This window comes from Tigriopus californicus, chromosome 12, assembly GCF_007210705.1.
Source record: "Tigriopus californicus strain San Diego chromosome 12, Tcal_SD_v2.1, whole genome shotgun sequence".
NCBI classification, from domain to species: Eukaryota; Metazoa; Arthropoda; class Copepoda; order Harpacticoida; family Harpacticidae; genus Tigriopus; species Tigriopus californicus.
The window spans coordinates 6,642,248-6,662,295 of NC_081451.1; the positions used below are offsets into that span (position 1 = coordinate 6,642,248).

At 43.8% G+C, this 20,048-nt stretch overlaps 4 protein-coding genes across 12 annotated transcripts in view; 1 reads left to right on the top strand and 3 right to left on the bottom strand.

The window, feature by feature from the left end:
• Positions 1 to 1,323: 1,323 nt before the first annotated feature.
• LOC131892439 (uncharacterized) lies at positions 1,324 to 3,132 on the bottom strand. Its single transcript, XM_059242321.1, has 5 exons — positions 2,879 to 3,132; positions 2,418 to 2,562; positions 2,169 to 2,350; positions 2,002 to 2,103; positions 1,324 to 1,598 (listed from the first exon to the last, which is right to left on the bottom strand). The coding sequence occupies exons 1-5, from the start codon at positions 3,080 to 3,082 to the stop codon at positions 1,407 to 1,409; spliced, it is 825 nt and encodes a 274-aa protein (XP_059098304.1). The 5' UTR covers positions 3,083 to 3,132; the 3' UTR covers positions 1,324 to 1,406.
• The window catches only part of LOC131892428 (titin homolog), a 105,085-nt gene continuing 86,406 nt past the window's right edge, over positions 1,370 to 20,048 (top strand). Inside the window, exons 1-2 of the mRNA XM_059242298.1 lie at positions 1,370 to 1,395; positions 4,060 to 4,181. Of these exons, the coding sequence (XP_059098281.1) occupies positions 4,086 to 4,181 (96 nt within the window). The 5' untranslated portion in view covers positions 1,370 to 1,395; positions 4,060 to 4,085. The remainder of the gene's footprint in view (positions 1,396 to 4,059; positions 4,182 to 20,048) is intronic.
• LOC131892433 (uncharacterized) lies at positions 3,971 to 10,013 on the bottom strand. 9 transcript variants are annotated; one of them, XM_059242316.1, is made up of 8 exons: positions 9,427 to 10,013; positions 9,306 to 9,359; positions 8,363 to 8,708; positions 7,473 to 7,616; positions 7,233 to 7,392; positions 5,639 to 5,885; positions 4,505 to 4,852; positions 3,971 to 4,215 (listed from the first exon to the last, which is right to left on the bottom strand). In XM_059242316.1, exons 1-7 carry the CDS (start codon positions 9,731 to 9,733, stop codon positions 4,545 to 4,547), a joined length of 1,566 nt encoding a protein of 521 aa, XP_059098299.1. In that variant the 5' UTR covers positions 9,734 to 10,013; the 3' UTR covers positions 3,971 to 4,215; positions 4,505 to 4,544. The 9 variants fall into 9 exon arrangements, with proteins under 9 accessions (XP_059098299.1, XP_059098298.1, XP_059098292.1 ...); XM_059242315.1 differs by having other exon boundaries at positions 8,363 to 8,715; positions 9,277 to 9,359; XM_059242309.1 differs by having other exon boundaries at positions 3,971 to 4,198; positions 4,532 to 4,852; positions 8,363 to 8,715; positions 9,271 to 9,359; positions 9,427 to 10,010.
• LOC131892429 (transcription factor Sp4-like) lies at positions 11,408 to 16,934 on the bottom strand. The gene is made up of 5 exons (XM_059242304.1): positions 16,612 to 16,934; positions 14,692 to 15,640; positions 14,432 to 14,597; positions 14,061 to 14,349; positions 11,408 to 13,961 (listed from the first exon to the last, which is right to left on the bottom strand). The coding sequence occupies exons 2-5, from the start codon at positions 15,114 to 15,116 to the stop codon at positions 12,034 to 12,036; spliced, it is 2,808 nt and encodes a 935-aa protein (XP_059098287.1). The 5' UTR covers positions 15,117 to 15,640; positions 16,612 to 16,934; the 3' UTR covers positions 11,408 to 12,033.

Sequence of the window (20,048 nt, forward strand, 5' to 3'; positions counted from 1 at the left end):
ACCACCATTTTGAACGGCCTTTGGTCGAGTGTGTTGAAACGTGATTATATTCATGAAGTACGTGAGGAGCAAGATCCCATTGTTCCATCCGAAATATTTTACATATACTATACAATCAAATATCCAAACAAGGTTCCACATTCATTGTTTCTTATGCTATAAAACCGATCTTGCATTTAGAAGGAAATATCATCAAGAACTAGCACTTCATTGGACAAAGTCTACAAAAACATGGAGCCTGGGCTCGAATTCCTGTGCTACTGCTAATGTTTCGAAACCATGAAGTTTTTGAAGCCGCTAAAAAAGACTCAATCTCGCCTCATGTCTTTATCGCTTCCATTTCCAAAGCGAAGCAGAGTCGGGAAAGCCAGATTTGACAGGAGAAGAGGGTCCTTTCTTCCATGGCATGAATGGAATCCAGATATGGAGCAGGCGCCCAAGAGAGAAAGAGACAGACTTAGCCTTCCTTTGCCGTACCAGCGACGTTCTCGTAAATGCGAAACCAAAGACACTTTGGAGAGACTGGCGCGTTGGCTTGTTTCAAAGACCTCCTTCGAGATATAGAGACGTGTGAAGTACCGGATCGGATTTCAGTTGTGTGAGCTAGTCAGGCTGCGCCACAATCGCGGCAAGAACTACCATGATTTTAGCACATCCAGTGCTTCCAAATTTTCATTGACAAAATTGTCCGCCATCTAAGGAAATCGTTTAACAAATATTCCAAATCATTTCAGTCCAAAATTCATTTGATAAAGATGACATTACATGGGAAGTGACAAAAATTTGTAGAAATACAAAAAACACACTTGGTGCAAAAATTTTGCCGTCAGTAAGAAGTTTGGTGACACTTTCTCTATGGTAGAACCAGAGGGCGCACTAGTATGAAATCCCAAAGCTTTACACTTCTCTACAGAACAAACTGTTAAGTACTTAATGATGCATTTATGAATTAACAATATTTCGAGTCAAGTAGGGATGAAATGAGAGTTCGTTTACTTGGAATTTTAGTGAGAAAACATAGATCATTTAGCAATAGGATTCTTTCATGAAGGTTTGTAAATGAACAGGCACATTGATTGTTCTTGCTCTTATTAATAGTGAAGTGGTACTACAAAATTACTCGATTAAATCTTAATCAGCACGAACATGACATGTCTACCAAAATCGAATGGTTTGGATAATTCAGAAGAAATCTTAGAGATCACCAGCCAGTCTATTCCAAGTGTCTACCATGAAGGCCTCGCTGTTTGGGTGGCATTAGAGAAAGCCCCCAAGTTTTGTTTTGGTCCTGCAGACCGTCAAAAAAAGAGGCCTGCAAAGATGAACCATGAAGTGATTGTGATTTAATAGTGACGTGATAAAGTGGGAGAGAGAAAAGGCATCTAGAATGAAACAGTAAGTCGTTTTCATTGGTTGCATTCACATTTGCAAGACTGACACGTGTTGTCAAAGGTCCAATCCGTGTTGGAGTAAACAGCATCGGCAGCGTTCTGGAGATAAGCCACAACCTCAGGATCCAATCCTGCTTCGAAAGTGTTCCCTCTGATGGAACCACCAAAAAGCGAGAGATAATGAGCACAGGCGGATAGATATGAACCCTGCAAGAATAGCATACATTTGACACTACAACAAAGTATACTTGGAACAATTAAGAATTAGAGGGCAGGGTGGATAGTTAAAAAATATATTACATGCTTCAAAATTAGTAGACGAAATGACAAGATTCGTGTTTGAAGGCTGTTTTGTGGATTCAAGTATTTTTCTTATAGTTTGACAAATTACTTGGAAAGTGCAAAAATGCTGGTTCAAAATTGATTGCGAATTCCTACACTTTGACAGAGAACAGTCCTAACTCTAGTCAATTAGTACCCAATTGAGATTCCACTAGAATATTGACGGTTTAACTTGATTGCTTGAAATTCCATCAAAATACTAATCCACCCAAATAGTCAACCAATAGCCAGTCATCATCATAAAAAATAGTCATCATCTCATCCTTACTTGAAGAGAGGGATGATGATCGGCTAGGCCCAAAGTCTCATAGAGCTCGAAGAACCGTTCATCTCCTTCATTTTCTCGAATATACCGGAAAGACTCGCCAACCTGGAACGAAATGAAAAGGTCAATGACCTTTCATTTAATGCCCAAGACCTTTGAAATCCACTCACAGGAGCCACTTGAGCGGGCTGGAACTGACAGGCGTAATTGCTATAGTTGTCTGTGATCACGTCTTGCATAGTGAGATACTCGCAATTGGGAGGAAAGTCCGGACAAGTCACGGCCTCACCGTAAGGTCGACCCCAAGTCTGATAGAACTGAATTTTGGCCTCGGGGCTGTGCACTCGGATCTCTGTATCAGTACTATCGTATTAGTAATAAAGATGGAGATCTTTGCGGACAGAGATAGTTCGACCCACCTTCGATTAGGTTCCGGGCAAATGGGTAACTGGATTGACACAGCTTCTCATCAGATTTGGCTAATCCAGTGCTATATTCTTGAATGATGACCGCATCCCAACTACCCAATCGAATCAATGCCAACGTTTCGGGGGAATTCCAATGCTAGAAATATCACATATTTGTGATGTAGGCATTGATACACAATTTGATAACATGCAGTGTGCCACAAAACTCCTATTTACCGATTAATTTAAGTACATACATTCCGCTTTCCTTTTCGCCTTTATTGCAAGTTAAATTCCTCGCAGAGCATTTGTTGCCAGTGAATCAACATCTCTGTTGCACAAACTACCACTGTACGATAAACATTTTTGCTCAAAATGAAGTCTACCAAACCTCTCTAGCTGTGGAAAGATTTATTTAGATTTCAATAAAACTCGATGGGAAGGAACTTTCCGTGCCATTTCGTGTCACTTGCCTTCTCTAAAGTCCATCCACCTTCTGTGTGCTGATCCCGAATGATGAGTCTACCATCGGCAGTGGCCAGATTCTCGATCAAGGATGGAAGATCATGTTGGTAGGTATAGGAATTTCCAATAAATAGAACTCTTGTGGCATCCTGTTGCTTGGCAAAACTATTGTTGGCCAATAGCAAAGCTACCAGTATCAAAATCCTCTTCATGGTAGCCGTCTTTAATGAGTGATGACTGAACTGAGGGACTTTGTTGACAAGATTGATCAATCAACATTCTAGATAAGACAAGATTGATATGCGTCGCATACTTTGTTGTTGGGATTAATACTTATTTAATCAGATTGTTTATGTCAAATCTAATGAGAATATTACGTTATCAGTTTACCTAGGAAAATCTGGTTTTACCGGAAGCTGCCTGCCAACAAGATTTTTGGAAGTTCAGCCCCAATTTCAAATTCACTGGAGATTGTATTTTTTGCGCGTGAGGAACATCTTATCCTTAGTGTTATATCTTTTAGTCTCAGATTTTACTCTGACAATTGCGTCGAAAACTCATGGTTCAATGCACTTCATTTTATGCACAAAGAGTCGACTCATTAAGAAAATTGAATCTGACCTTTTTAGGGTGCATATCCTAAAAGGGCACAACATAGCCATCTGAACACAGGTACCAATGACGAATTGGAGCTGCAGTATTTAATTCGTTTTAATGTCCGTTTGTCCCTGTTACTAGCGAAGGAACACATCTCCTCTCTTGAATATTGAGAGCATTGACTTTGGAAAAACCTCACGCAAGAAATACCTCAGTCTATACGCAACCTATTAGACTTTCTTTCTATGTAGAGTGTTTTCTGGCCTGAAGGGAACAGTGGTGATATGGATGCTTCCCCTCCCCTTATTCCCGGCTATTTTGATAGAGTTTAACGTTTTGGCAGAATACATTAAAATAGTATATTGCGCCCAAAAATAAGCTACCTAGTTGCAATGAAAACCTATACCTTTTTGCGCAAAATATGTATATAAAAAATATTTCCATACAACCCTCCCGTACTTAACTCCCTCAGAGGATACAAAAGTAAGGTCATTTCAGTGCAATGAATCGAGTTATGGTTTATTGATTTATCAACATTGTTCCATTCATTGGATAGTTATTCACGGTATAATATGTAATCTCTCGTTTCCAGGTGTTGTTGATCTGAATTCTGTGACCATGAGTGCTCGAGAAGTGACCTTGACAGGTGGTCCTCCTTGGGGTTTTCGCATGACCGGTGGAGTGGATCAAGGAGTTCCAATAAAAGTCAAACGGGTAGGAATGTTTCCTGTCTTAGGGCGGCTTTACTCTACGATGGAAAACTAGGATTCAATCCTGGTTTGATGGTGGCAGTGGGACTAGTGCTGGGGCGAGTCCAGCAGAGGACTCGAGTCTTCCAATGTACTCAAGTCGAACAAGAAGACTCATATTGGGAAATTTCAACCAAAGAAAGAGATTTTTTTTTTTCACAAATCTGAACTTAAGTCTTTTAGAAAGGACTCGGGCTCGAGTCAGGACTCGCCCGATCACTGGTCCGACTCCCATCCTCAAACCAGATTCAATCATGGCTTTCCATCCCAGTGTAAAGCCACCCTTACTTTGGCAACCTAGTCAATTAAACGTACGAGTAGAGTAGGATCAGTCTCGACAAAACAGCTTGGCATTCTTGTCAGGCTTCCAGATCTCTTCTTCGTGTAGTTTCCTCTGAAGGTACTCCCAAGATTTAGCTCGACTAGGACCGTGATCCGGACAGGATTGCCCGAATCCGTCGTCTTGGTCAGGGTTCCTCAGATTCAGGCGGAGGGACCAACTCTTCAATGAACTGCCAATGAGCCAAAGTTGTCCTCTGTGATGGTGAGAGTACAGCCAAAACTTGCCACTCACATGCTTGTACAATGGCGACAAGATCCCATCCAGGGAACGAAATTCTTGAAGTTCATAGACTCCTGGAAGTAGTTGACAAATTCGTATTGTGCAATTCAGTGTTAGTGTTGCAGATGCACCAACAGATGGAGGCATGAGGGCAATAAGGGAGAACAAAACTCCATCAATTCTGATGCTATCACACTATTGAAGGAATTTTTCTATGCATTTGTAATGTAAAAAAAAGAGTGTGTAAAATTGGATTGCAATTAAAATTTTAGGGTGTGATGCCTTATTTCGTGCTGGGCATTCTGTTCCTGGGAGCTCCCCCACGCACATATTTTAATATGTCTTTGAATTTTCAAGTTCATGAAACCCACATCATAGATCAATAATCAATTTTGAGCTTTGAAAATGTTAGTCAATATTGATCTATTTTAGCTCTGTTGGGCTAAATTTTGCCATTTAGTTACAATCAACCATCCTCAGTCTCAGAGTAAATAATAATGCAGTATCAAGTCCAAAGAAGCTTAGACACCCACATAAACCCCTAATTAGAGCTGCAGGATTACTGTGTACAAAAAAGTGTTTGAGTCTCGCTTAAATTTATGCTCTGACGAAGACATGAGACTCCCCATGGGAAATTAGAGATTTCTTGGACCGCTCAATTACCTTGGTCTAGACCCTTTGCATTTGAAGAAGGAACTTTTTCCAACTTTAGTTTTGACCGTCAAATGACAAAGCAAAAACTTCGAACGTGACGCAGAACGGCCTTCACGTCCTGATTATCGACATTTCTGCTGAACATGAATCAAGTTATTGAAAAGAATATTCAGCTCGTCTTGCCTTTTCAACATCTAGATTCTTACCAATTTTCTCAGGGTGAAGAGTTGCAATGTTGCCATTGCTGAATAGCTCGAATTTATCACAACTGCATGAATAGGGAGGAAACATGTCTGGATTGTAGCAGTTGATTGAAATGGAATCGTCCAATTTCCATCCGTTCCCAATGGGGTTCCACGTGTTCTTCACTTTCTTGTGATAGAAAAACACCTCGGTTCTTTTGGCGTCAATCTTCCAAGGGCACATTTCTTGTGTGAGAAACAGTATTCCACCCTAAGACACAAAAAAATGACACGTCTCAATATCCTTGAAAACCAGTCTTAATAAGGGTAGTGATTTTTGATTTTTGAAGCCATTTTGCATTAAGTTATTGAGAGAAGCCCATTAGGCATCAGCATATATTTTTTGCATGCTTTACCCATTTGGGTTCCGATTAGTGCACCAGATATGCAAAAGGTCAACAAAAATGCCCAAAGACGTTTGACTCGCAACATTTCAGGAGTGAGAGAGAGCTCTTATTGGATGGGATTGGAGAACCCTTTGTCCCAATCCAGATTTTAGGGTCAATGATGTTGACCACAGAGGCATAAGGAGCGTTTTCCAAGCGCCTTTAAGCCCTCGAGAATCCCGGTTTGTTCGCGCAATAAGATCCTCCTCTCTTCTTTGTGGGCTCCTTCATTATTCAATTAATCGGCTCCCCTCAAATATTCGTCGGAAATATGCAGATGTTGATCCAGCCGTGCCTTTTAAATCAAACTTGGGCAAGTTTTTGATTAGCAATCCTGATCAACCCTACTCACAAGGGCTCGCCCGGTCTGTCAACTCAAATTCATATAATCAAATATTACAAATATTAAAAGGTTTAAAAAGGCGATCTGCAATCACTCATTTTGATACTTTCGGAGATGATATTCCTTGAAGCGATTAAAAAAAGAACACGAAAACGAAATTTAGAACAGTGACAATTTTCGACATTTGGTTCCTTCCAATTTTGCAACACCAATTTTCGTTATCAACCATTTCAAGATTTCAAGACAAGCTTCTCGAGCGAGATTGGACGTAGATATTTTGGGCTGTAATGGAATATCACATTTTACGTGTCGACATGACCAGGAGTCGCTATGAAGATTACTTTGTGAATATTAGAAGTGTTCCACTTGTTCCATAAAACCCCATTCAAAAAGGAACCAAGACCTCTATTTGTTACAGAATTGTTTCAGATGATGAAACTCTCAAAGAATCCATTCCGTTCATCAGTTTTATTAATTGATTGGTTTAAACCAATCCATGACCTCTCTTTTGTACCCTAAAATGCTCCCCCTTTATCAATATGACGAGCACTATCATTTACAGAAAGCACTTAAATTGCATGCATTTCCATCGCCTCAATGCTTTCTGAAAGGCACGGAAAGCTTGGGGCATGTCTTGATCATCTGTTTGATTTTGGAATGCAAAGATGGCAAAACGCAAAACGCAAAACGCATCCAAGCACATTAAGTTCGGAAGTCGTCCTTTTGTTGGATTAAACGATTTCTAGAGCATGTGCAAAATGGCTCCAAAATTCACCACACTTTAAAAGTGGCCGAAACTGAATTTCCAGGACGCGTGACGGGGTTTTACCTCGGCTTCTCCAATCATGGGTCCCACGACCCATCGTTCAATTCGATGAGCATACTCCCATCGGTCAAATTCTAGCTTAAAAAACAAGTGTTGCGAGCTGGCTTTTTTCGAATAGACCGGGTAGCCTTCAAAAAGGGTTGAGAGAGTGAAAAGACCAAGCCTGTGGAGACACACAAAAAAAACACGATTGTCAAATGTTAGGCCTGTCCTGATTGATGAGGACTTTGTGGTCCAACCAACCTGGCAGGGTGGCAAAGAAAAGGCTCCCCTGAAGAATCGATGATGATTTGAGTGCAATTTCCATTGCCACACTCGAGGGATTCCAAGAGGGTCTGCCGCATGTGATAAAGTCTGTCATCAATTTGGAACAAGGGCAAAACCGGCCTGGACCATTGGGTTAAAAAATGTAAGAAAGAGATATTAGAATATGGAGCTGGAAGTGAAGACGTTCATTCCATTGTGCTGAGTCAAACACGGCAATAATAATACACTTCTAGGGTATTACGAAATTATTAAAAAAATAAAAAAGTACGTACTAAAAGAGCCACTATGAGATAACTGATTTCTTCCACTTATCTCGTGAAAGGAAACAAACTGAACTTGTGCCTGAATAATGGATGTCATCATGTAAATGATCGATTACTGACAACCTCTATGGCAATTCGAGTCAATAAGCTTGTAATTCATAGACTCCACAAGGCTCACGAGTCTTTCATTTGCCATGATTTTGATAAGAATATAATTCAAACCTAAACACGCCGACGCCATGACATCGCCTACTTTTTGTTTAAGATTGTTTTTCCCGGGGGGGGAGCTATCAATCTAAAAAAGAACTGTAAAGAACTGTATAATTTTTTTTTTCAAAAACCTTTTTCTTATTTCTTATGTTATCAATCTAAAAAAAGAACTGTAAAGAACTGTATGATTTTTTTTCAAAAACCTCTTTCTTATTTCTTATGCAAATAAATCAAGCGAGCCATATTATTTAGAAGCTCTATTAGAACTCGAGAACGAACGCGTGTTTGCTTGAGCGGCAAAAATACATTCGGAAGGGGTCTTCTCTCGTCAACTCTCGAGGTCCTAAATGGTGGATCAATTAATCTTCTTGGAAGAAGGATGAAATAAGTTACCTGGACGGTTCTGACGGCGCATCAACGGGACTTGAGCACAAATTATTCTTTTGTTCCTCAATCACAAGGGGCTCCTCCTCATCCCGTCCATTTGCCTTTACAGTTTCTTCTACTTTTTCTACTTCTTCCTCTTGACCGAGCAGTTCCTCTGCTAGTGCCTCTTCCTCATCTTCTTCTTCTTCTTCTTCTTGATCTTCCTCTTCAAATTCGAATTGCTCTTCCTCGTCGTCAACAAATGCCCTCTCCTCTTGTTCCTCTTGTTCCAATTCCATGAGAACCGACGTGACGTTGTCCGTTGGATCCTCCTTGTTGGTGTCGTTCATTACGCTCAGAGTGAAATTGCCCGCTAAAGTCTGCCATAAAATGAGGGAGAGATGCCCTTTCGTCTTTTTAACATACCCAGGCATTACGAGAAAGGTCCGCAGCCAAAGGACGTCCCAAATTTCCTCCGCAATGGTCCCAAACTTGGGCAAATTCTTTCTGTCGTAATATGATAGAACACGCTTATTCCATGATTTCAGGGTTGGCTCTCCACTCACGCTTGAACCCACTGCACCTTACTCAGTTACAATTGATACACGCGCACAATGATGTGCATTACTACTCGATCCATACTACACCTTGAAGCGATATTGATTGAGTGTTCAAAAAAAACTTTTCGGTATTGAGCCAACCCTGTTGCCAAACTTTGATGGAAATGAGACGCTGGTTAGGATTTGGCCATAATAAGTGGGGACCGTTGAAGGCTTTCATATCAGGCAATGACTACATAGATCTGGCGGATCTATTTTGCATTGTTTTGCTTTTTTGCAGACGCAATCGATTTTGTCGACTGAAAGTTCTGGTTGCAGAACCAAGGCACAAACTTATTCCCCGGAAAACTGCTATGCCACTGATTGATAAGCGACCTCTCCCTCGTTTTGCAGCGTTTCTGGCGCTTCACCGTTGCTTGGAACATCCGTGGTGGTCATAAAAACCTGGGTTTCACTCGTTCCCTCTGAACCATTGAACAGGGGTATTATTACACAGGAACATCGTCTATCTTTCTCGCTCATTAAACTTACCCGCCGAACTTTCGGAGACGTCTTCGGAGCTCAGTGGCTTCATTTCCACAAAATCCGACTCGTCCAACGGAGGAATCTCATTGGAATTAGGATGCGGGTATTCGTAGTAGTATCGAGGGGACACCGTGGGATATTCCCGATGCTTCCGCATCATCTCCTGGTACGTGGGGAGCATTTTGACCGTGGGTTTGGCGGGGGGTGGGAGGGTCACCAGTTGTTCGTCTGAGCCACTCAGCACAACATCGAGTAAAAGCACCGAAAACAGGACACGAACTTGGTGGTGGTGGCACTTCATCATTATCATCATCAGCGTCTTTCAGCGTCTTTCAGCGTCCCATTTCCGTCTGGACTCCTTCTCAAGGGAAGTGTCAAACCGGTTTGACAGGCGAATATCGGGTTTTCCGTGCGATCTCCGCCTTTCTTAAGTCGTTCCGAGATTTGTTGTCATTTTTGCGGATTTGGCTCGAGTACAAGAAAATGACTGTCTTGAAGCCACGGGAACACTTGGGAACTCACACACGTCCTCACTTACTCACCCCTCTTCAGAATCGTCCCAAGTGAAACGAGGGATAGGAGAACAAATGTGAGCGAACGACTCCTTGGACTTGAGGGCCAAGGAGAACGACGAGCAGAAAAGAACGACGGGGACTCACTCGATCGGTGGGAAGAAAGCAAAGTTTCTTCGGGACCCAAGGAACAATGTCCCACCAAAGTCGAACAACTACTACTCCACATGAACATGCCAGATTTCGTGGAGAATGTCCGAATCCTGAAAGAGGACTCGAAAACGAGCAAACTCGGCCGGACACATGTCGTAAAATGCCGGACAACTCACTCAGTTTGGTCCACTTTGTAATGTGTGGAGCTGGTTCCAAATGGTCGTCGGATCATGACGAATGGCCAAACGCTCGATTGTGCCAGTCATAAAGTGGGAATATCGATGAAATCCCCCCCCCCATGACATGGACTTTGCATGATTAAGAAACGCCCTTTGACTCTTTTTTCCTTCCAACCAGTCATGTCTTGTTCCCGGGATTCAATCTTTTCAAAGATGGAAATGGAGGTGAAAAAAGAGCAATCTTTTTCTTACAGTTTAAAAACCGGAAGTAGAGGTATCCCCATCCAGGCCTTTTTAGTGAGTTGTCCAATAAATTCGACTTTTGGGATTGGAACGGAAATAAGTTTGCTTTGTAAGTGGAAAAGTACAAAATTGATAAATTTCTCATTGTTTAGATACAATTGAAATATAGCTAGCTTCCTATGAAAGTACTTGGTTGCAACAGTTTGAAAATGAGACCCCAAAAAATTCAATGCTAAATGATACGTCTTTTTGACAACATAGGGGTAGATGGATGGGTTTGGAGTCGAAAAATCAATCTAAAAAATGGAAAAGGTTGAAAGAGGAACAAGCCTGGTGCAGTAAGATGAATAAAATGTTTTTCATGTGATATGATTCGTCAATTAGGAAATATTTTACCTGACATGTTCCAATAAAATACAATTTTACACCATGCACTTGTTCTCTAGCTATAAATGGTGTGTCTTTGTCAATTGTAAAGAACGAATATTGAAACTGGACTAGTTCAGTTCAAAATCAGAGCTGAATAACAAAATCAATCTCACGTAGATATGTGAAGTATATATGAAGAATTGTCCTTCAGATCTTTATCTTGAGTTGCATGCAAACTTGATGCATTGTCTTTTTTTAATTTGTAAAGGGTATCATTTCAACTCACGGGCACTGATATCGTTTATGCAATGAAAATCAATGTCCGTGAATGACGTTCGTTTACTTACCAAAATAGCAAGGTTTATCGATGAAATGTCAGGCTTGAATAATGTTTGGACCACTGCATGAAATTCAACTTTTAAATTTCTCAGACTTATCCTCCTCGTTTTCGACTTTTACTTGTGCGGCAATGAAATGATTGCCTATATAATTGAGAAGTTTCGAGGGTATGAACAGTATCATTCGAGGATGGAAGTTTAACATCAATCTGTATTTCGGTTTCGTAATAAGAAGAAAAACTAATTTGTAAATCGAAGGTTCATCGTACAAAGGGGCACTCAAAAAGTATTCTTCTAACTTTCTATACGTAGACGAGAGAATTTGCTTTTGTTTCGTTCCAGAATTTACACCTAATTGTCAAATGGACTACTCAAGGATACAACAACACACTCAAATGGAATTCATTGGGCTAATTACATTCACAACTTCAATACAGGAGGAACAGGTTAAGAAAGAGAGGGAAAAGGTTGAAGAAATCACTTTTGGTGTGGTAGTTCTCGTTTTTTTTTTGGTACAGGGGCAGTTCCAACGGTTGGCGCTTGCTTGACTAGATGGTTCCAACATGTTGGGTACACTAATATTTGAACTAGATGGGTTGGTTGTCGTTTAGGTTTGTTGTTTTAAAGCCATAGAATTGCACAGGGGCTGACTCGAAGGTTGCTTGCAGCTGTATACACGGACATACTAAATAAAGTAGACGGGGAGGAAAGGCCAGTCTGAGTGAGACAGCCTGTATCATAGTAGAGTTTATGTCGAACATGTCAATGGGGAGGAGATGGATTGGGATGTTAGGGTGGGAGGGGTCCTGAGTTGAAGGCCTAGTCACTGGAGGTGGAGGTGAATTCTTGCACAGTCACCGGCGGGAACTCCGGCTGAGACTCCACCTGAACGTTCTCATTCGAGCCGGGGGATCCGGCAGCACCCAAGCGACCATCATGGCCGCTTCCAGGTTCTTGGTCGGGGTGGTGGTCATGGAGGTGATGATGGCTCTCCTCCATATGGACCTCCTCTGTCTTGAGTTCCAGAGATCCTTGAATGTCGGCGGCCGAGGTGACCACCACCATGGTGGCTCCCGTAATACCATCGGTGACAATGGGCGCAGAGCCTTCATCCGCCAACATGGCGTTGAGGATCTCTCTCTGGAGGGCGGGGTTGTGGTCACTAAAGTTCATTATGATTTGCTTGCCCTCGCCCTCATCGTCACCCTCGACGCCAACCCCAGTTTCCGATATGCTCCGGGACCCGGAGTTCACCATGATGGGAGAGGCTGTGGTGACCACGGTGGCGGAGTCTCCGATACTCACGTTTTCAATAATGTCCTCGTCGCGGAGATCGTGCTCGTTCTGAATGGTGAACGTGTCCCCAACAATGTGACCCATGGAATCGTCATCGTCGTCGTCCAGGGGTGTGATGATGGAGCGTCCGTTTTCATCCATCTTGATTGCTATTCGGCGGACTTTCTGCCGACCATCGGCCGTCAGGAGGGCCGCCGTGCCATCTTTGAGCTCGATAATCTCGGTGATGGTGTCTTGGCCATCGTCGTTTATGACTGTCCGTATTGCCTCTTCCAGCTCGGCATTGTTTGAGTATTTTCGCTTGACCCCTCCAATGATGGATTGGCTCGATATGGTTTGAAGGTAGGTGTCGTCTTTCTTCTTGCCAAATTGATCGTCCACGTGCGACAATCGAGCTTGAAGTTGAGAATTGGTCACGCTCCCGTCCCCAGGACTCTGACTGGCACCCACAGAATTCCGCGATTTTCGGCGTTTTCGCGGTGAGCCACTCGAATTGCGATTGGCCTTGGATCCAATCCCATGGGTGGTTTCGTGCCGTTGAAGGTGAGCTTTCTGTCGAAAGGTCTGGTCGCACATACTACACTGAAAGGGCCTCACATCCTCGTGCATGCGCATGTGCACCACGAGGTTGTAGGATTTACTGAAGGTCTTCCCGCATGTCTCGCCGTTCTCGAATACCCAATTGCACGTTTTGTTGTTCCCCACTTGTCGGGATCCGGGACTCGTCCCCACATTGGGTTTGGCAGCCCCCACCATGGTAGCTTTGGGAATATTGTTGTTGACTTTTGAGGCATTGACTAAGTTCGAGTTGGCGGTGGTGAGCGGTCTGGTCATGGGCACAGCCTCCACTTTGGTCTTTTTGGCAGCGACCATCTGTGGACCCGAATTCACTGTGGTTAATACCGGGGCACTCGCCTGAGTGAGTGTGTTCAGATTGAGGGGCATTGGAATACTCTTCACAGCCGACATGGGTAAGGCGTTCAGCTGGTTCAAGCCGTTGATCTGAATGGGTATGGCACCGGGGGGTAGATTGTTTCCGGCAAAGATTATGTTACGAGGACCTTTCTTGCCCGAGGGGAGCATGATGGTTGAAGGGGGCCCCTTGAGTTTGAAAGACTTCTGCTGGTCTTTTGAGTGCAGATTTGTGACGGCAACGGGGATGGCGGTGGCCAATTCGACGCCTGCTTGTTGGAGAATATTAGCATTGGAGTCATCCGTTCGCATTTCCTCCAAGATGTTCGAGATCGAATCATTGTGAATCTTATTGGGCTCTTGAATGATCACCTTACTATTCTCAGGTAATTCTTGGAGCACAGTGAGTTTAGAGGTATCAATATTGAGCCCGCCCAATTGAATGGTTTGTGGCAAGCCACCTTGTTTGAACTGGATCTGCATAGGCTGGCCTTTGTTGAGGGTGGCTGGATCCAACCCATGGATTGTGATTCTCTCTCCTGAAGGAAGATATAAGAGCACAACAAGAGACGATAAGTTATCAATTGTGAATCGTGAATGTCCCTTTGAGCTATTTTCGAGCTCTCTCAAACTCATACCTGAAGGGGTCAAGGCATATCCCGTGGTCGTTAACTTCACCGGTTGCAGACTGGCTGTATTGATAGGTATCTGCGTTTGTTGGGGTCGATTGGTTTGCACGTAGGTCATAGACTTTACAGCTTGAGGTGGCTGGGGTTGAGTAGGGAGTTGAATGACTGTGGGTATGCCCATTTGAGGGGGGTTGTTGATCTGATGACCGCCGGAAAATGTGGTTATGCCTTGAGCGATATTGAGAGGTTGTGTGAGCGAGGAAATGCTCAAGGGTAGCGTGGTCATTGGTGATGCAGCCTTAGAACGGTTAATAATTGAAGTTACATTAGTATAAGCTTTAACCATAGGGCGCTTGTCCCCTTGATGTAGCTATAATCACCTGTAGAATGGTTCCATTAGACAAAGATATTATGGGGGTCGAGCTAAATTTCGCCGTCGCCGGAGGCGCCTGAATGGGAGGTGGCGCTGCTGACGCAACTGTGGTAGCTTCCAAATTGTTGGTATCTGATAGGCTGAAATCAGCGTAGAAGTTTTCCGGGATGTACCTACAAAATGCAATTGATAATTGATAGGTGAGCAGGCTGTAACATGATCCTTCAACAAGGATTTCGGCGTTGGCAATTGGCAAGCGACTCGTACCTTGATAACTCGTCAATGTTACAGAGCAAGACACCTCCGTTCTCGTCCCCTGTGGCTGTACCCGGCATGTGGCCTTGCCCTGAAGGTAAATCTACGGTTACTGTAGATAAAGGTAAGGAGGTGGACACCGTTTGATGGTGGTGAGGGTCCATTGTGGATGGGATGGACCCATCGCTCGAGGAGACAATGACTGTGCTAATTGGGGCCATACTGGCCGCAGATACCACCGACACCGGGATACCGGTGGAGGTGAAAATGGTGGATTGCGTAGGCACGGCAGAGTGGGATAGGACCACACTGCCGTTATTATTGGCCGAAGAGAGGACAACCAAATTGTTGCCGTCCAAATGGTGCCTGGAGGTGAACTCGTCACTCAGGTTAATTGTACTCTGGAACTGTCCGTTGGAGATGGCTTCATAGGCCATCGAATACGAATAGTTTATGGGAGGTCCCCAATTGTGTGTTTCTTGACTAGATTTAGTTCATAAATCATATGTGCTTGTGTGTGTGTGTTTGTAACATTGATCGCTCCGTCGAGTCAGTAAGAACTCAATTCCTGGCAATTAAAAATGCACCCTCTCTCTCTCTCTGTCTTTTCTTCCAAATGCCACGGATTTTATAGCAGTCGTGTCCATGGAGTCACAGACGTATGCAGCCGGAAGACAAGGAATGATCCAGGATAATAGGCGAGTGTACATAGATAAGGAATCTTGCTTGCTGTTGTTCACCCCCCCCTCACGCTCCTTGTGCAAGATTTTACCCCACCAAACGGCACACCACCCTCCGCAATCCAGGATCCGTGTGCCTTGCGCCCTCTCCCTTCTTGCGTTCTTGCGTTCTTTCCTCGGGGTTCCAGCTCTTCAAACGTGGAGGAAGAACAATCGAGCGAACGGAAAGAAGCCGAAGCCCCCAAATGCTGATTCAGGGAGGGCGGAAGGAGGGAATGAACCTAGAATGGAAGGAACACGGAGATAGAGAGATCCGGGGTGAATGCCAGGGGTTTATAGTATTGATCCGTCGTTTAAATAGCCGTTCATGACAAAAGGGGAAAGGGAACATTTGGAGAGCCAAGTATCTCGAGATGCGTTGTTTTTTTCTTTAAAAAAAAAGGGAGGAATGGATGGATGCAGACCGACAGCTGTGTAATAAAGAATGGAGGGTTGTAGTATGTTTTGAGTTTTTGATTCGCCATCCATCGAGTTATTATTATTCCTTTGAAGACGAGCGACGAAAAATCGATCGTGGCTAACTCCTCTTGTGTATTACGCACTTTGCAGTGTCTACAATGTTGTGGTGCAAATGCTGCCAGGGCAACGATCGATCCAAGTGAACCATGCCAAAGTTTTTAAAAGGACTCTCTCGACACGTTCAAAGTTTCCGAATCCTAACCACTGTTATTGGGTGGGACGAGAGTTGGGGGTTTGGGGCAGGGGGTGATGATAGATTTCTAGGTGTTGTTGGATGGTCATCAGATTGTCGAATGATGATGAGGAAAGTAAGTAAGAAGCGGAGAGATAAATGGTGGTGGGTGATCTCGATTTCGATCAAGCCGTGCTCAAGTAGAAAGGCTTAGTGATTCTATCCTGAGAAAGAAGAGTTACTCCCGTAGGCCTTGCTTTCTGTGTTTTTGTTGTTGGTGGAGTAGGAGAAGGTGGAATTGGTGGTGGTGGTGGAGGAGCCGGGGAAGGCTTTGTGGGTGGTGGATGAGGAGAAGCAAGTCGTTGTAGTACTCGTGAGAGACTTGACAGGAGTTCAGGACGAACGACTCGTCCTACGTACTAGTAGGCCTTCCTTCGTTCGTCCCTTCCCATTTTGACTTTCCAAGTATAGTGGTGGCGCTTTCCATCCTCTACTACTATGGATTGAAGCTTTCGTCTGGCCTCGAGACCAACTCCTCGTTGTCGTAGTAGTAATACGTACCTAGTACTAGTAGTAGTAGTAGTAGAAGAAGGAGAATCACTTCTCTAGCCTTTCTTCATCTTCAGAGGTTTGTGTGTTCCTTTCGCCGCTTTCTCCCAATATATACTAAAAGAAAGCGAATCACTCTGCTAAGGCCTTTCACCTAAGACACTTCACCCCGATCCACACTTCCATGAACAAGTGGAATTCGTCAAGATCCAACTCAATCATGGGATTTCGCGTCCAGATTGAAGTGTTCAGCTCACCGATTGAACAAGAAGGCCCTTTTCCCACTTCCCAATCGCCACACTATTTTGGCTTGAACTGACTGATGGTGATGCCCTGGGACTGCTCCAGAGCTCCCCCACATAGTAGTAGTAGTAGTCTCCCTCCCTATTCGTATTCATGCTCCTGCTCCCTCTGCTCCCCCTGATCCTGCTTCTGCTACGTCGTCCGGAGTAGCCGCAGCCTGGCTGGATCGAGCCGTCTCGCTCGGGCTTGGCCTCTCAATTCCGAGGACTTGGCAAGTCACTTCATTGGTTGGCGCCATCTTGGCGCACCCTCTCATTGGTCCAACCTCGGGTTCGGCTTCCTCGGCATGTGCTCCCAAGTCTGGGCTGCTCCAAACCAAGGGCCTCCCGGCCGATCCCAACACTACCTTCATCCATCCCCGGAGCAAACGCTCGGCAAGCACCCGCAACAGAGAGAGAGAGAGAGAGAGAGAAAAAGCCAGGGGAAATGGCTATCGATCCATTCTCGAAAGCACGCGCTCCCCCTCTCCCTTCAGTCAATGACGGACGGACGGACTGGCTGACTCACTCACTCACTCACTCACTCACTCCATATCCAGTGCACAATGAGACTCTTCATCACAGAAATGAATTAGAGAGCATGCTCACATACATGGAATGGCTTTCCCTGTCTCTTTTCGGTCTCTGTGGGTCTGACAAGAGGGAACAACAACGGCCAGGTGGAACAACGCCGAGAGAACTTGCCCAAAGTCTCCGAGGGAAACAAGCCACATGAGCGAACCCCACTGGATCAGCGCTTTTCCCCCCTTCTCCCAAGCTAGATGGCTAGTTTTCCCTTTAAACCCAAAAGCGAATGCTGACGTAGACATCGCACCAATTGCAACGGGGAGTGGCAGGGAGCATTCGGGCTCTCTCGCTCTCTTTCTCTTGGGAGCAAGTTTTGGGTTTGGGTGTTACTCAATGCTGAAATCCCAGTCACCAATAACGATCACTGTCAGTTATCTAATCACATATGTACAAAAACCAAAGACAAACAAACAACGAGCTAGTGTAGAAACCATTCCTGTCTGACCCAGAGTGTAACCAAGAGTGTATGGCCCATAAATTATTAAAGCGCCATCACGACAACCACCACCACCCCTCCCCTCCTGGTTTTCTGGTCTCTTGCACAAGGCCCTACTTGGTCGTGATAGGAGAAGAATGACAGGTGGCATTATCATTATTAAGTGACATTGTTTGGCCAATAATCTAGGGGAAGGTCACCCCGGCTTCAACTAAAATCAATATCTCTCACAAATTTAGACGTGGCGGACGACGAATATTTACTATAGAGGAAGCAAACACCCGACATTCCTACAAGACTCACGTCGTGAACTATCTTCTTCGTAACCTGCATAAAAATCTCAAAACCGTCTCCTAGAACACACCGGCCAGGGACCAAATGGAAAAGTTCAATGACAGGAATGGGAAGGAATCAGTCAAAGAGAAGAACTAGAATCGTCATCGACAAAAAATAGCCCCAAAAATCTGACCGCTTTCTGAACAGCCCGTGCCATTATGCATCGATTGTGATGGTTCTTTACATAAAACTGCAATTTTATGCCAATTGACATAAAGTGGGAGATTTCGGCCGGTACTTTTCAAATGCGAGTGCAGCAATAACTTATAAAAGCAAAACTTCTTTGACAACAACAGAGCCCTTTAATCATTCTTTTGCTTTTACTTTGCACCTTTTTATTGTATACCGTAGGTAGAGAGAGAAAAGGTGTGTTCAAAATCTACCTGTTATTCATTGTTAAGTAAATTGTCAGCGTAGATTTTGTGCCAAACACATTTCAAGCACTTGTATACTTTAAACGGTGGGCCAGTGTTGGTGAAAGCATTCACCCGGTTGGCTCCTCTAATAATATCTCTGTGTTGTCATCCCCGGTTCACGTAAAGGGAAAACAGACCAGCAGGGTGTGCTTTCAAAACAGGGGTGAAAGAAGGAAGAAGCTTTAATGGAAGGAGGGGCGCAATCACACATTCAGACGACGGTCCTCTTACAGACAGACCTCTCTACGACCGTGTGTTCTGTACGTGCTATATACATACGTAGTGTATGTATATGTAGTAACTTGCAAGTAGTCGGACGGACCCAGTTGGCAAACTTGAACATCAGTAAGCACTTTGTTTACCGTCAGCCGCCAGCTGATGTTGAGAAGTTTTGGTCCGCATTTGGCCCACTGTATGAATGAGGGTGAGTTCATCGCCACGTTTTTTGGCAGGTGCAAGCGAGTCAAAGCCAAAAATTGGTGATGCCTGCTTGCATCATACTGCATAGAGGCACATTGTCACCATCTGCAGACCGATGGATGTTTAGACCGACGACCTAACAAGGGAACGAGGGCATGAACCCACGAACCCAGAACATCTCTGTAGACTTGACATTTCATCACGGATAAAAGAGGATGAATGAACCGAGGAATGGGGAGATTGGGAGAGGGAACATCTTTCCAATGACAACGCCAAGAGTGCAACCATTGTGACACGCACCCATAATCAGTGGGTACGATGGCTTCAAATCCGATTCGTAGTTGAAAAGTAAACCGAATGGACTGCAGTTTGATGATTTTGACTTCTTCCTGGAGGGTCAAGTCAAAGCTTGAGTATTCGTGCAATAAAATATGGGACAAGGCCCAAACACCAAGCATAGGAATTCCATTCGCCCATATTTTGAACATTTTCATAATTCATGAAGTGGATATTTCAACCAGGATATATCTTTTAAGGAGATATCCATGGCGTGAATGACGTGGAGGAGATTAAAATGTATTGGAAAATTAATCTTCTTTGGCAATTACCAAACTATGTAAATCTGATTCGCAGGTTGCGATTATAGGACTCTTTCTTTCCTTAGTTTACGTCGTGGTTTTATGATTAGGACGGTCGGAACAATACTTTCCGATTTTTGTTAAAATGTTTTGTTTCTAGATTATGATTTTCAGCCAAAATATGTTACGAAAATGTAACATGTGAAAAAAGTACTATCTTGGCCTTACCAGACAAGTAATGATTTTTTGAGGACTTCCTTTCCGCTACTGGGAATAGAATTCCCAGTATTTAAATTCACGCTATAGTTAGTTACATGGGTGACGAAAAATTGAAATTTAAAGCGGACACGCAACTACTACTTTTTGGCTCAGGTACATATTTTCGAGTACATAC

Coding starts and splice junctions, on each gene's coding strand:
- LOC131892433 (XM_059242309.1), bottom strand. CDS start 9,733: ATGATGATAATGATGAAGTGCCACCACCACCAAGTTCGTGTCCTGTTT. Junction 8,716..9,270: donor CGCTGCAAAACGAGGGAGAG/GTCGCTTATCAA, acceptor ATTTTATGGCAG/ACTTTAGCGGGCAATTTCAC. Junction 7,393..7,472: donor TTTCTTTGCCACCCTGCCAG/GTTGGTTGGACC, acceptor GTGTCTCCACAG/GCTTGGTCTTTTCACTCTCT.
- LOC131892439 (XM_059242321.1), bottom strand. CDS start 3,082: ATGAAGAGGATTTTGATACTGGTAGCTTTGCTATTGGCCAACAATAGT. Junction 2,104..2,168: donor AGCCCGCTCAAGTGGCTCCT/GTGAGTGGATTT, acceptor ATTTCGTTCCAG/GTTGGCGAGTCTTTCCGGTA. Junction 1,599..2,001: donor ATCATCATCCCTCTCTTCAA/GTAAGGATGAGA, acceptor CTATTCTTGCAG/GGTTCATATCTATCCGCCTG.
- LOC131892429 (XM_059242304.1), bottom strand. CDS start 15,116: ATGGCCTATGAAGCCATCTCCAACGGACAGTTCCAGAGTACAATTAAC. Junction 14,350..14,431: donor CTAATGGAACCATTCTACAG/GTGATTATAGCT, acceptor AACCGTTCTAAG/GCTGCATCACCAATGACCAC. Junction 13,962..14,060: donor ATATGCCTTGACCCCTTCAG/GTATGAGTTTGA, acceptor ATCTTCCTTCAG/GAGAGAGAATCACAATCCAT.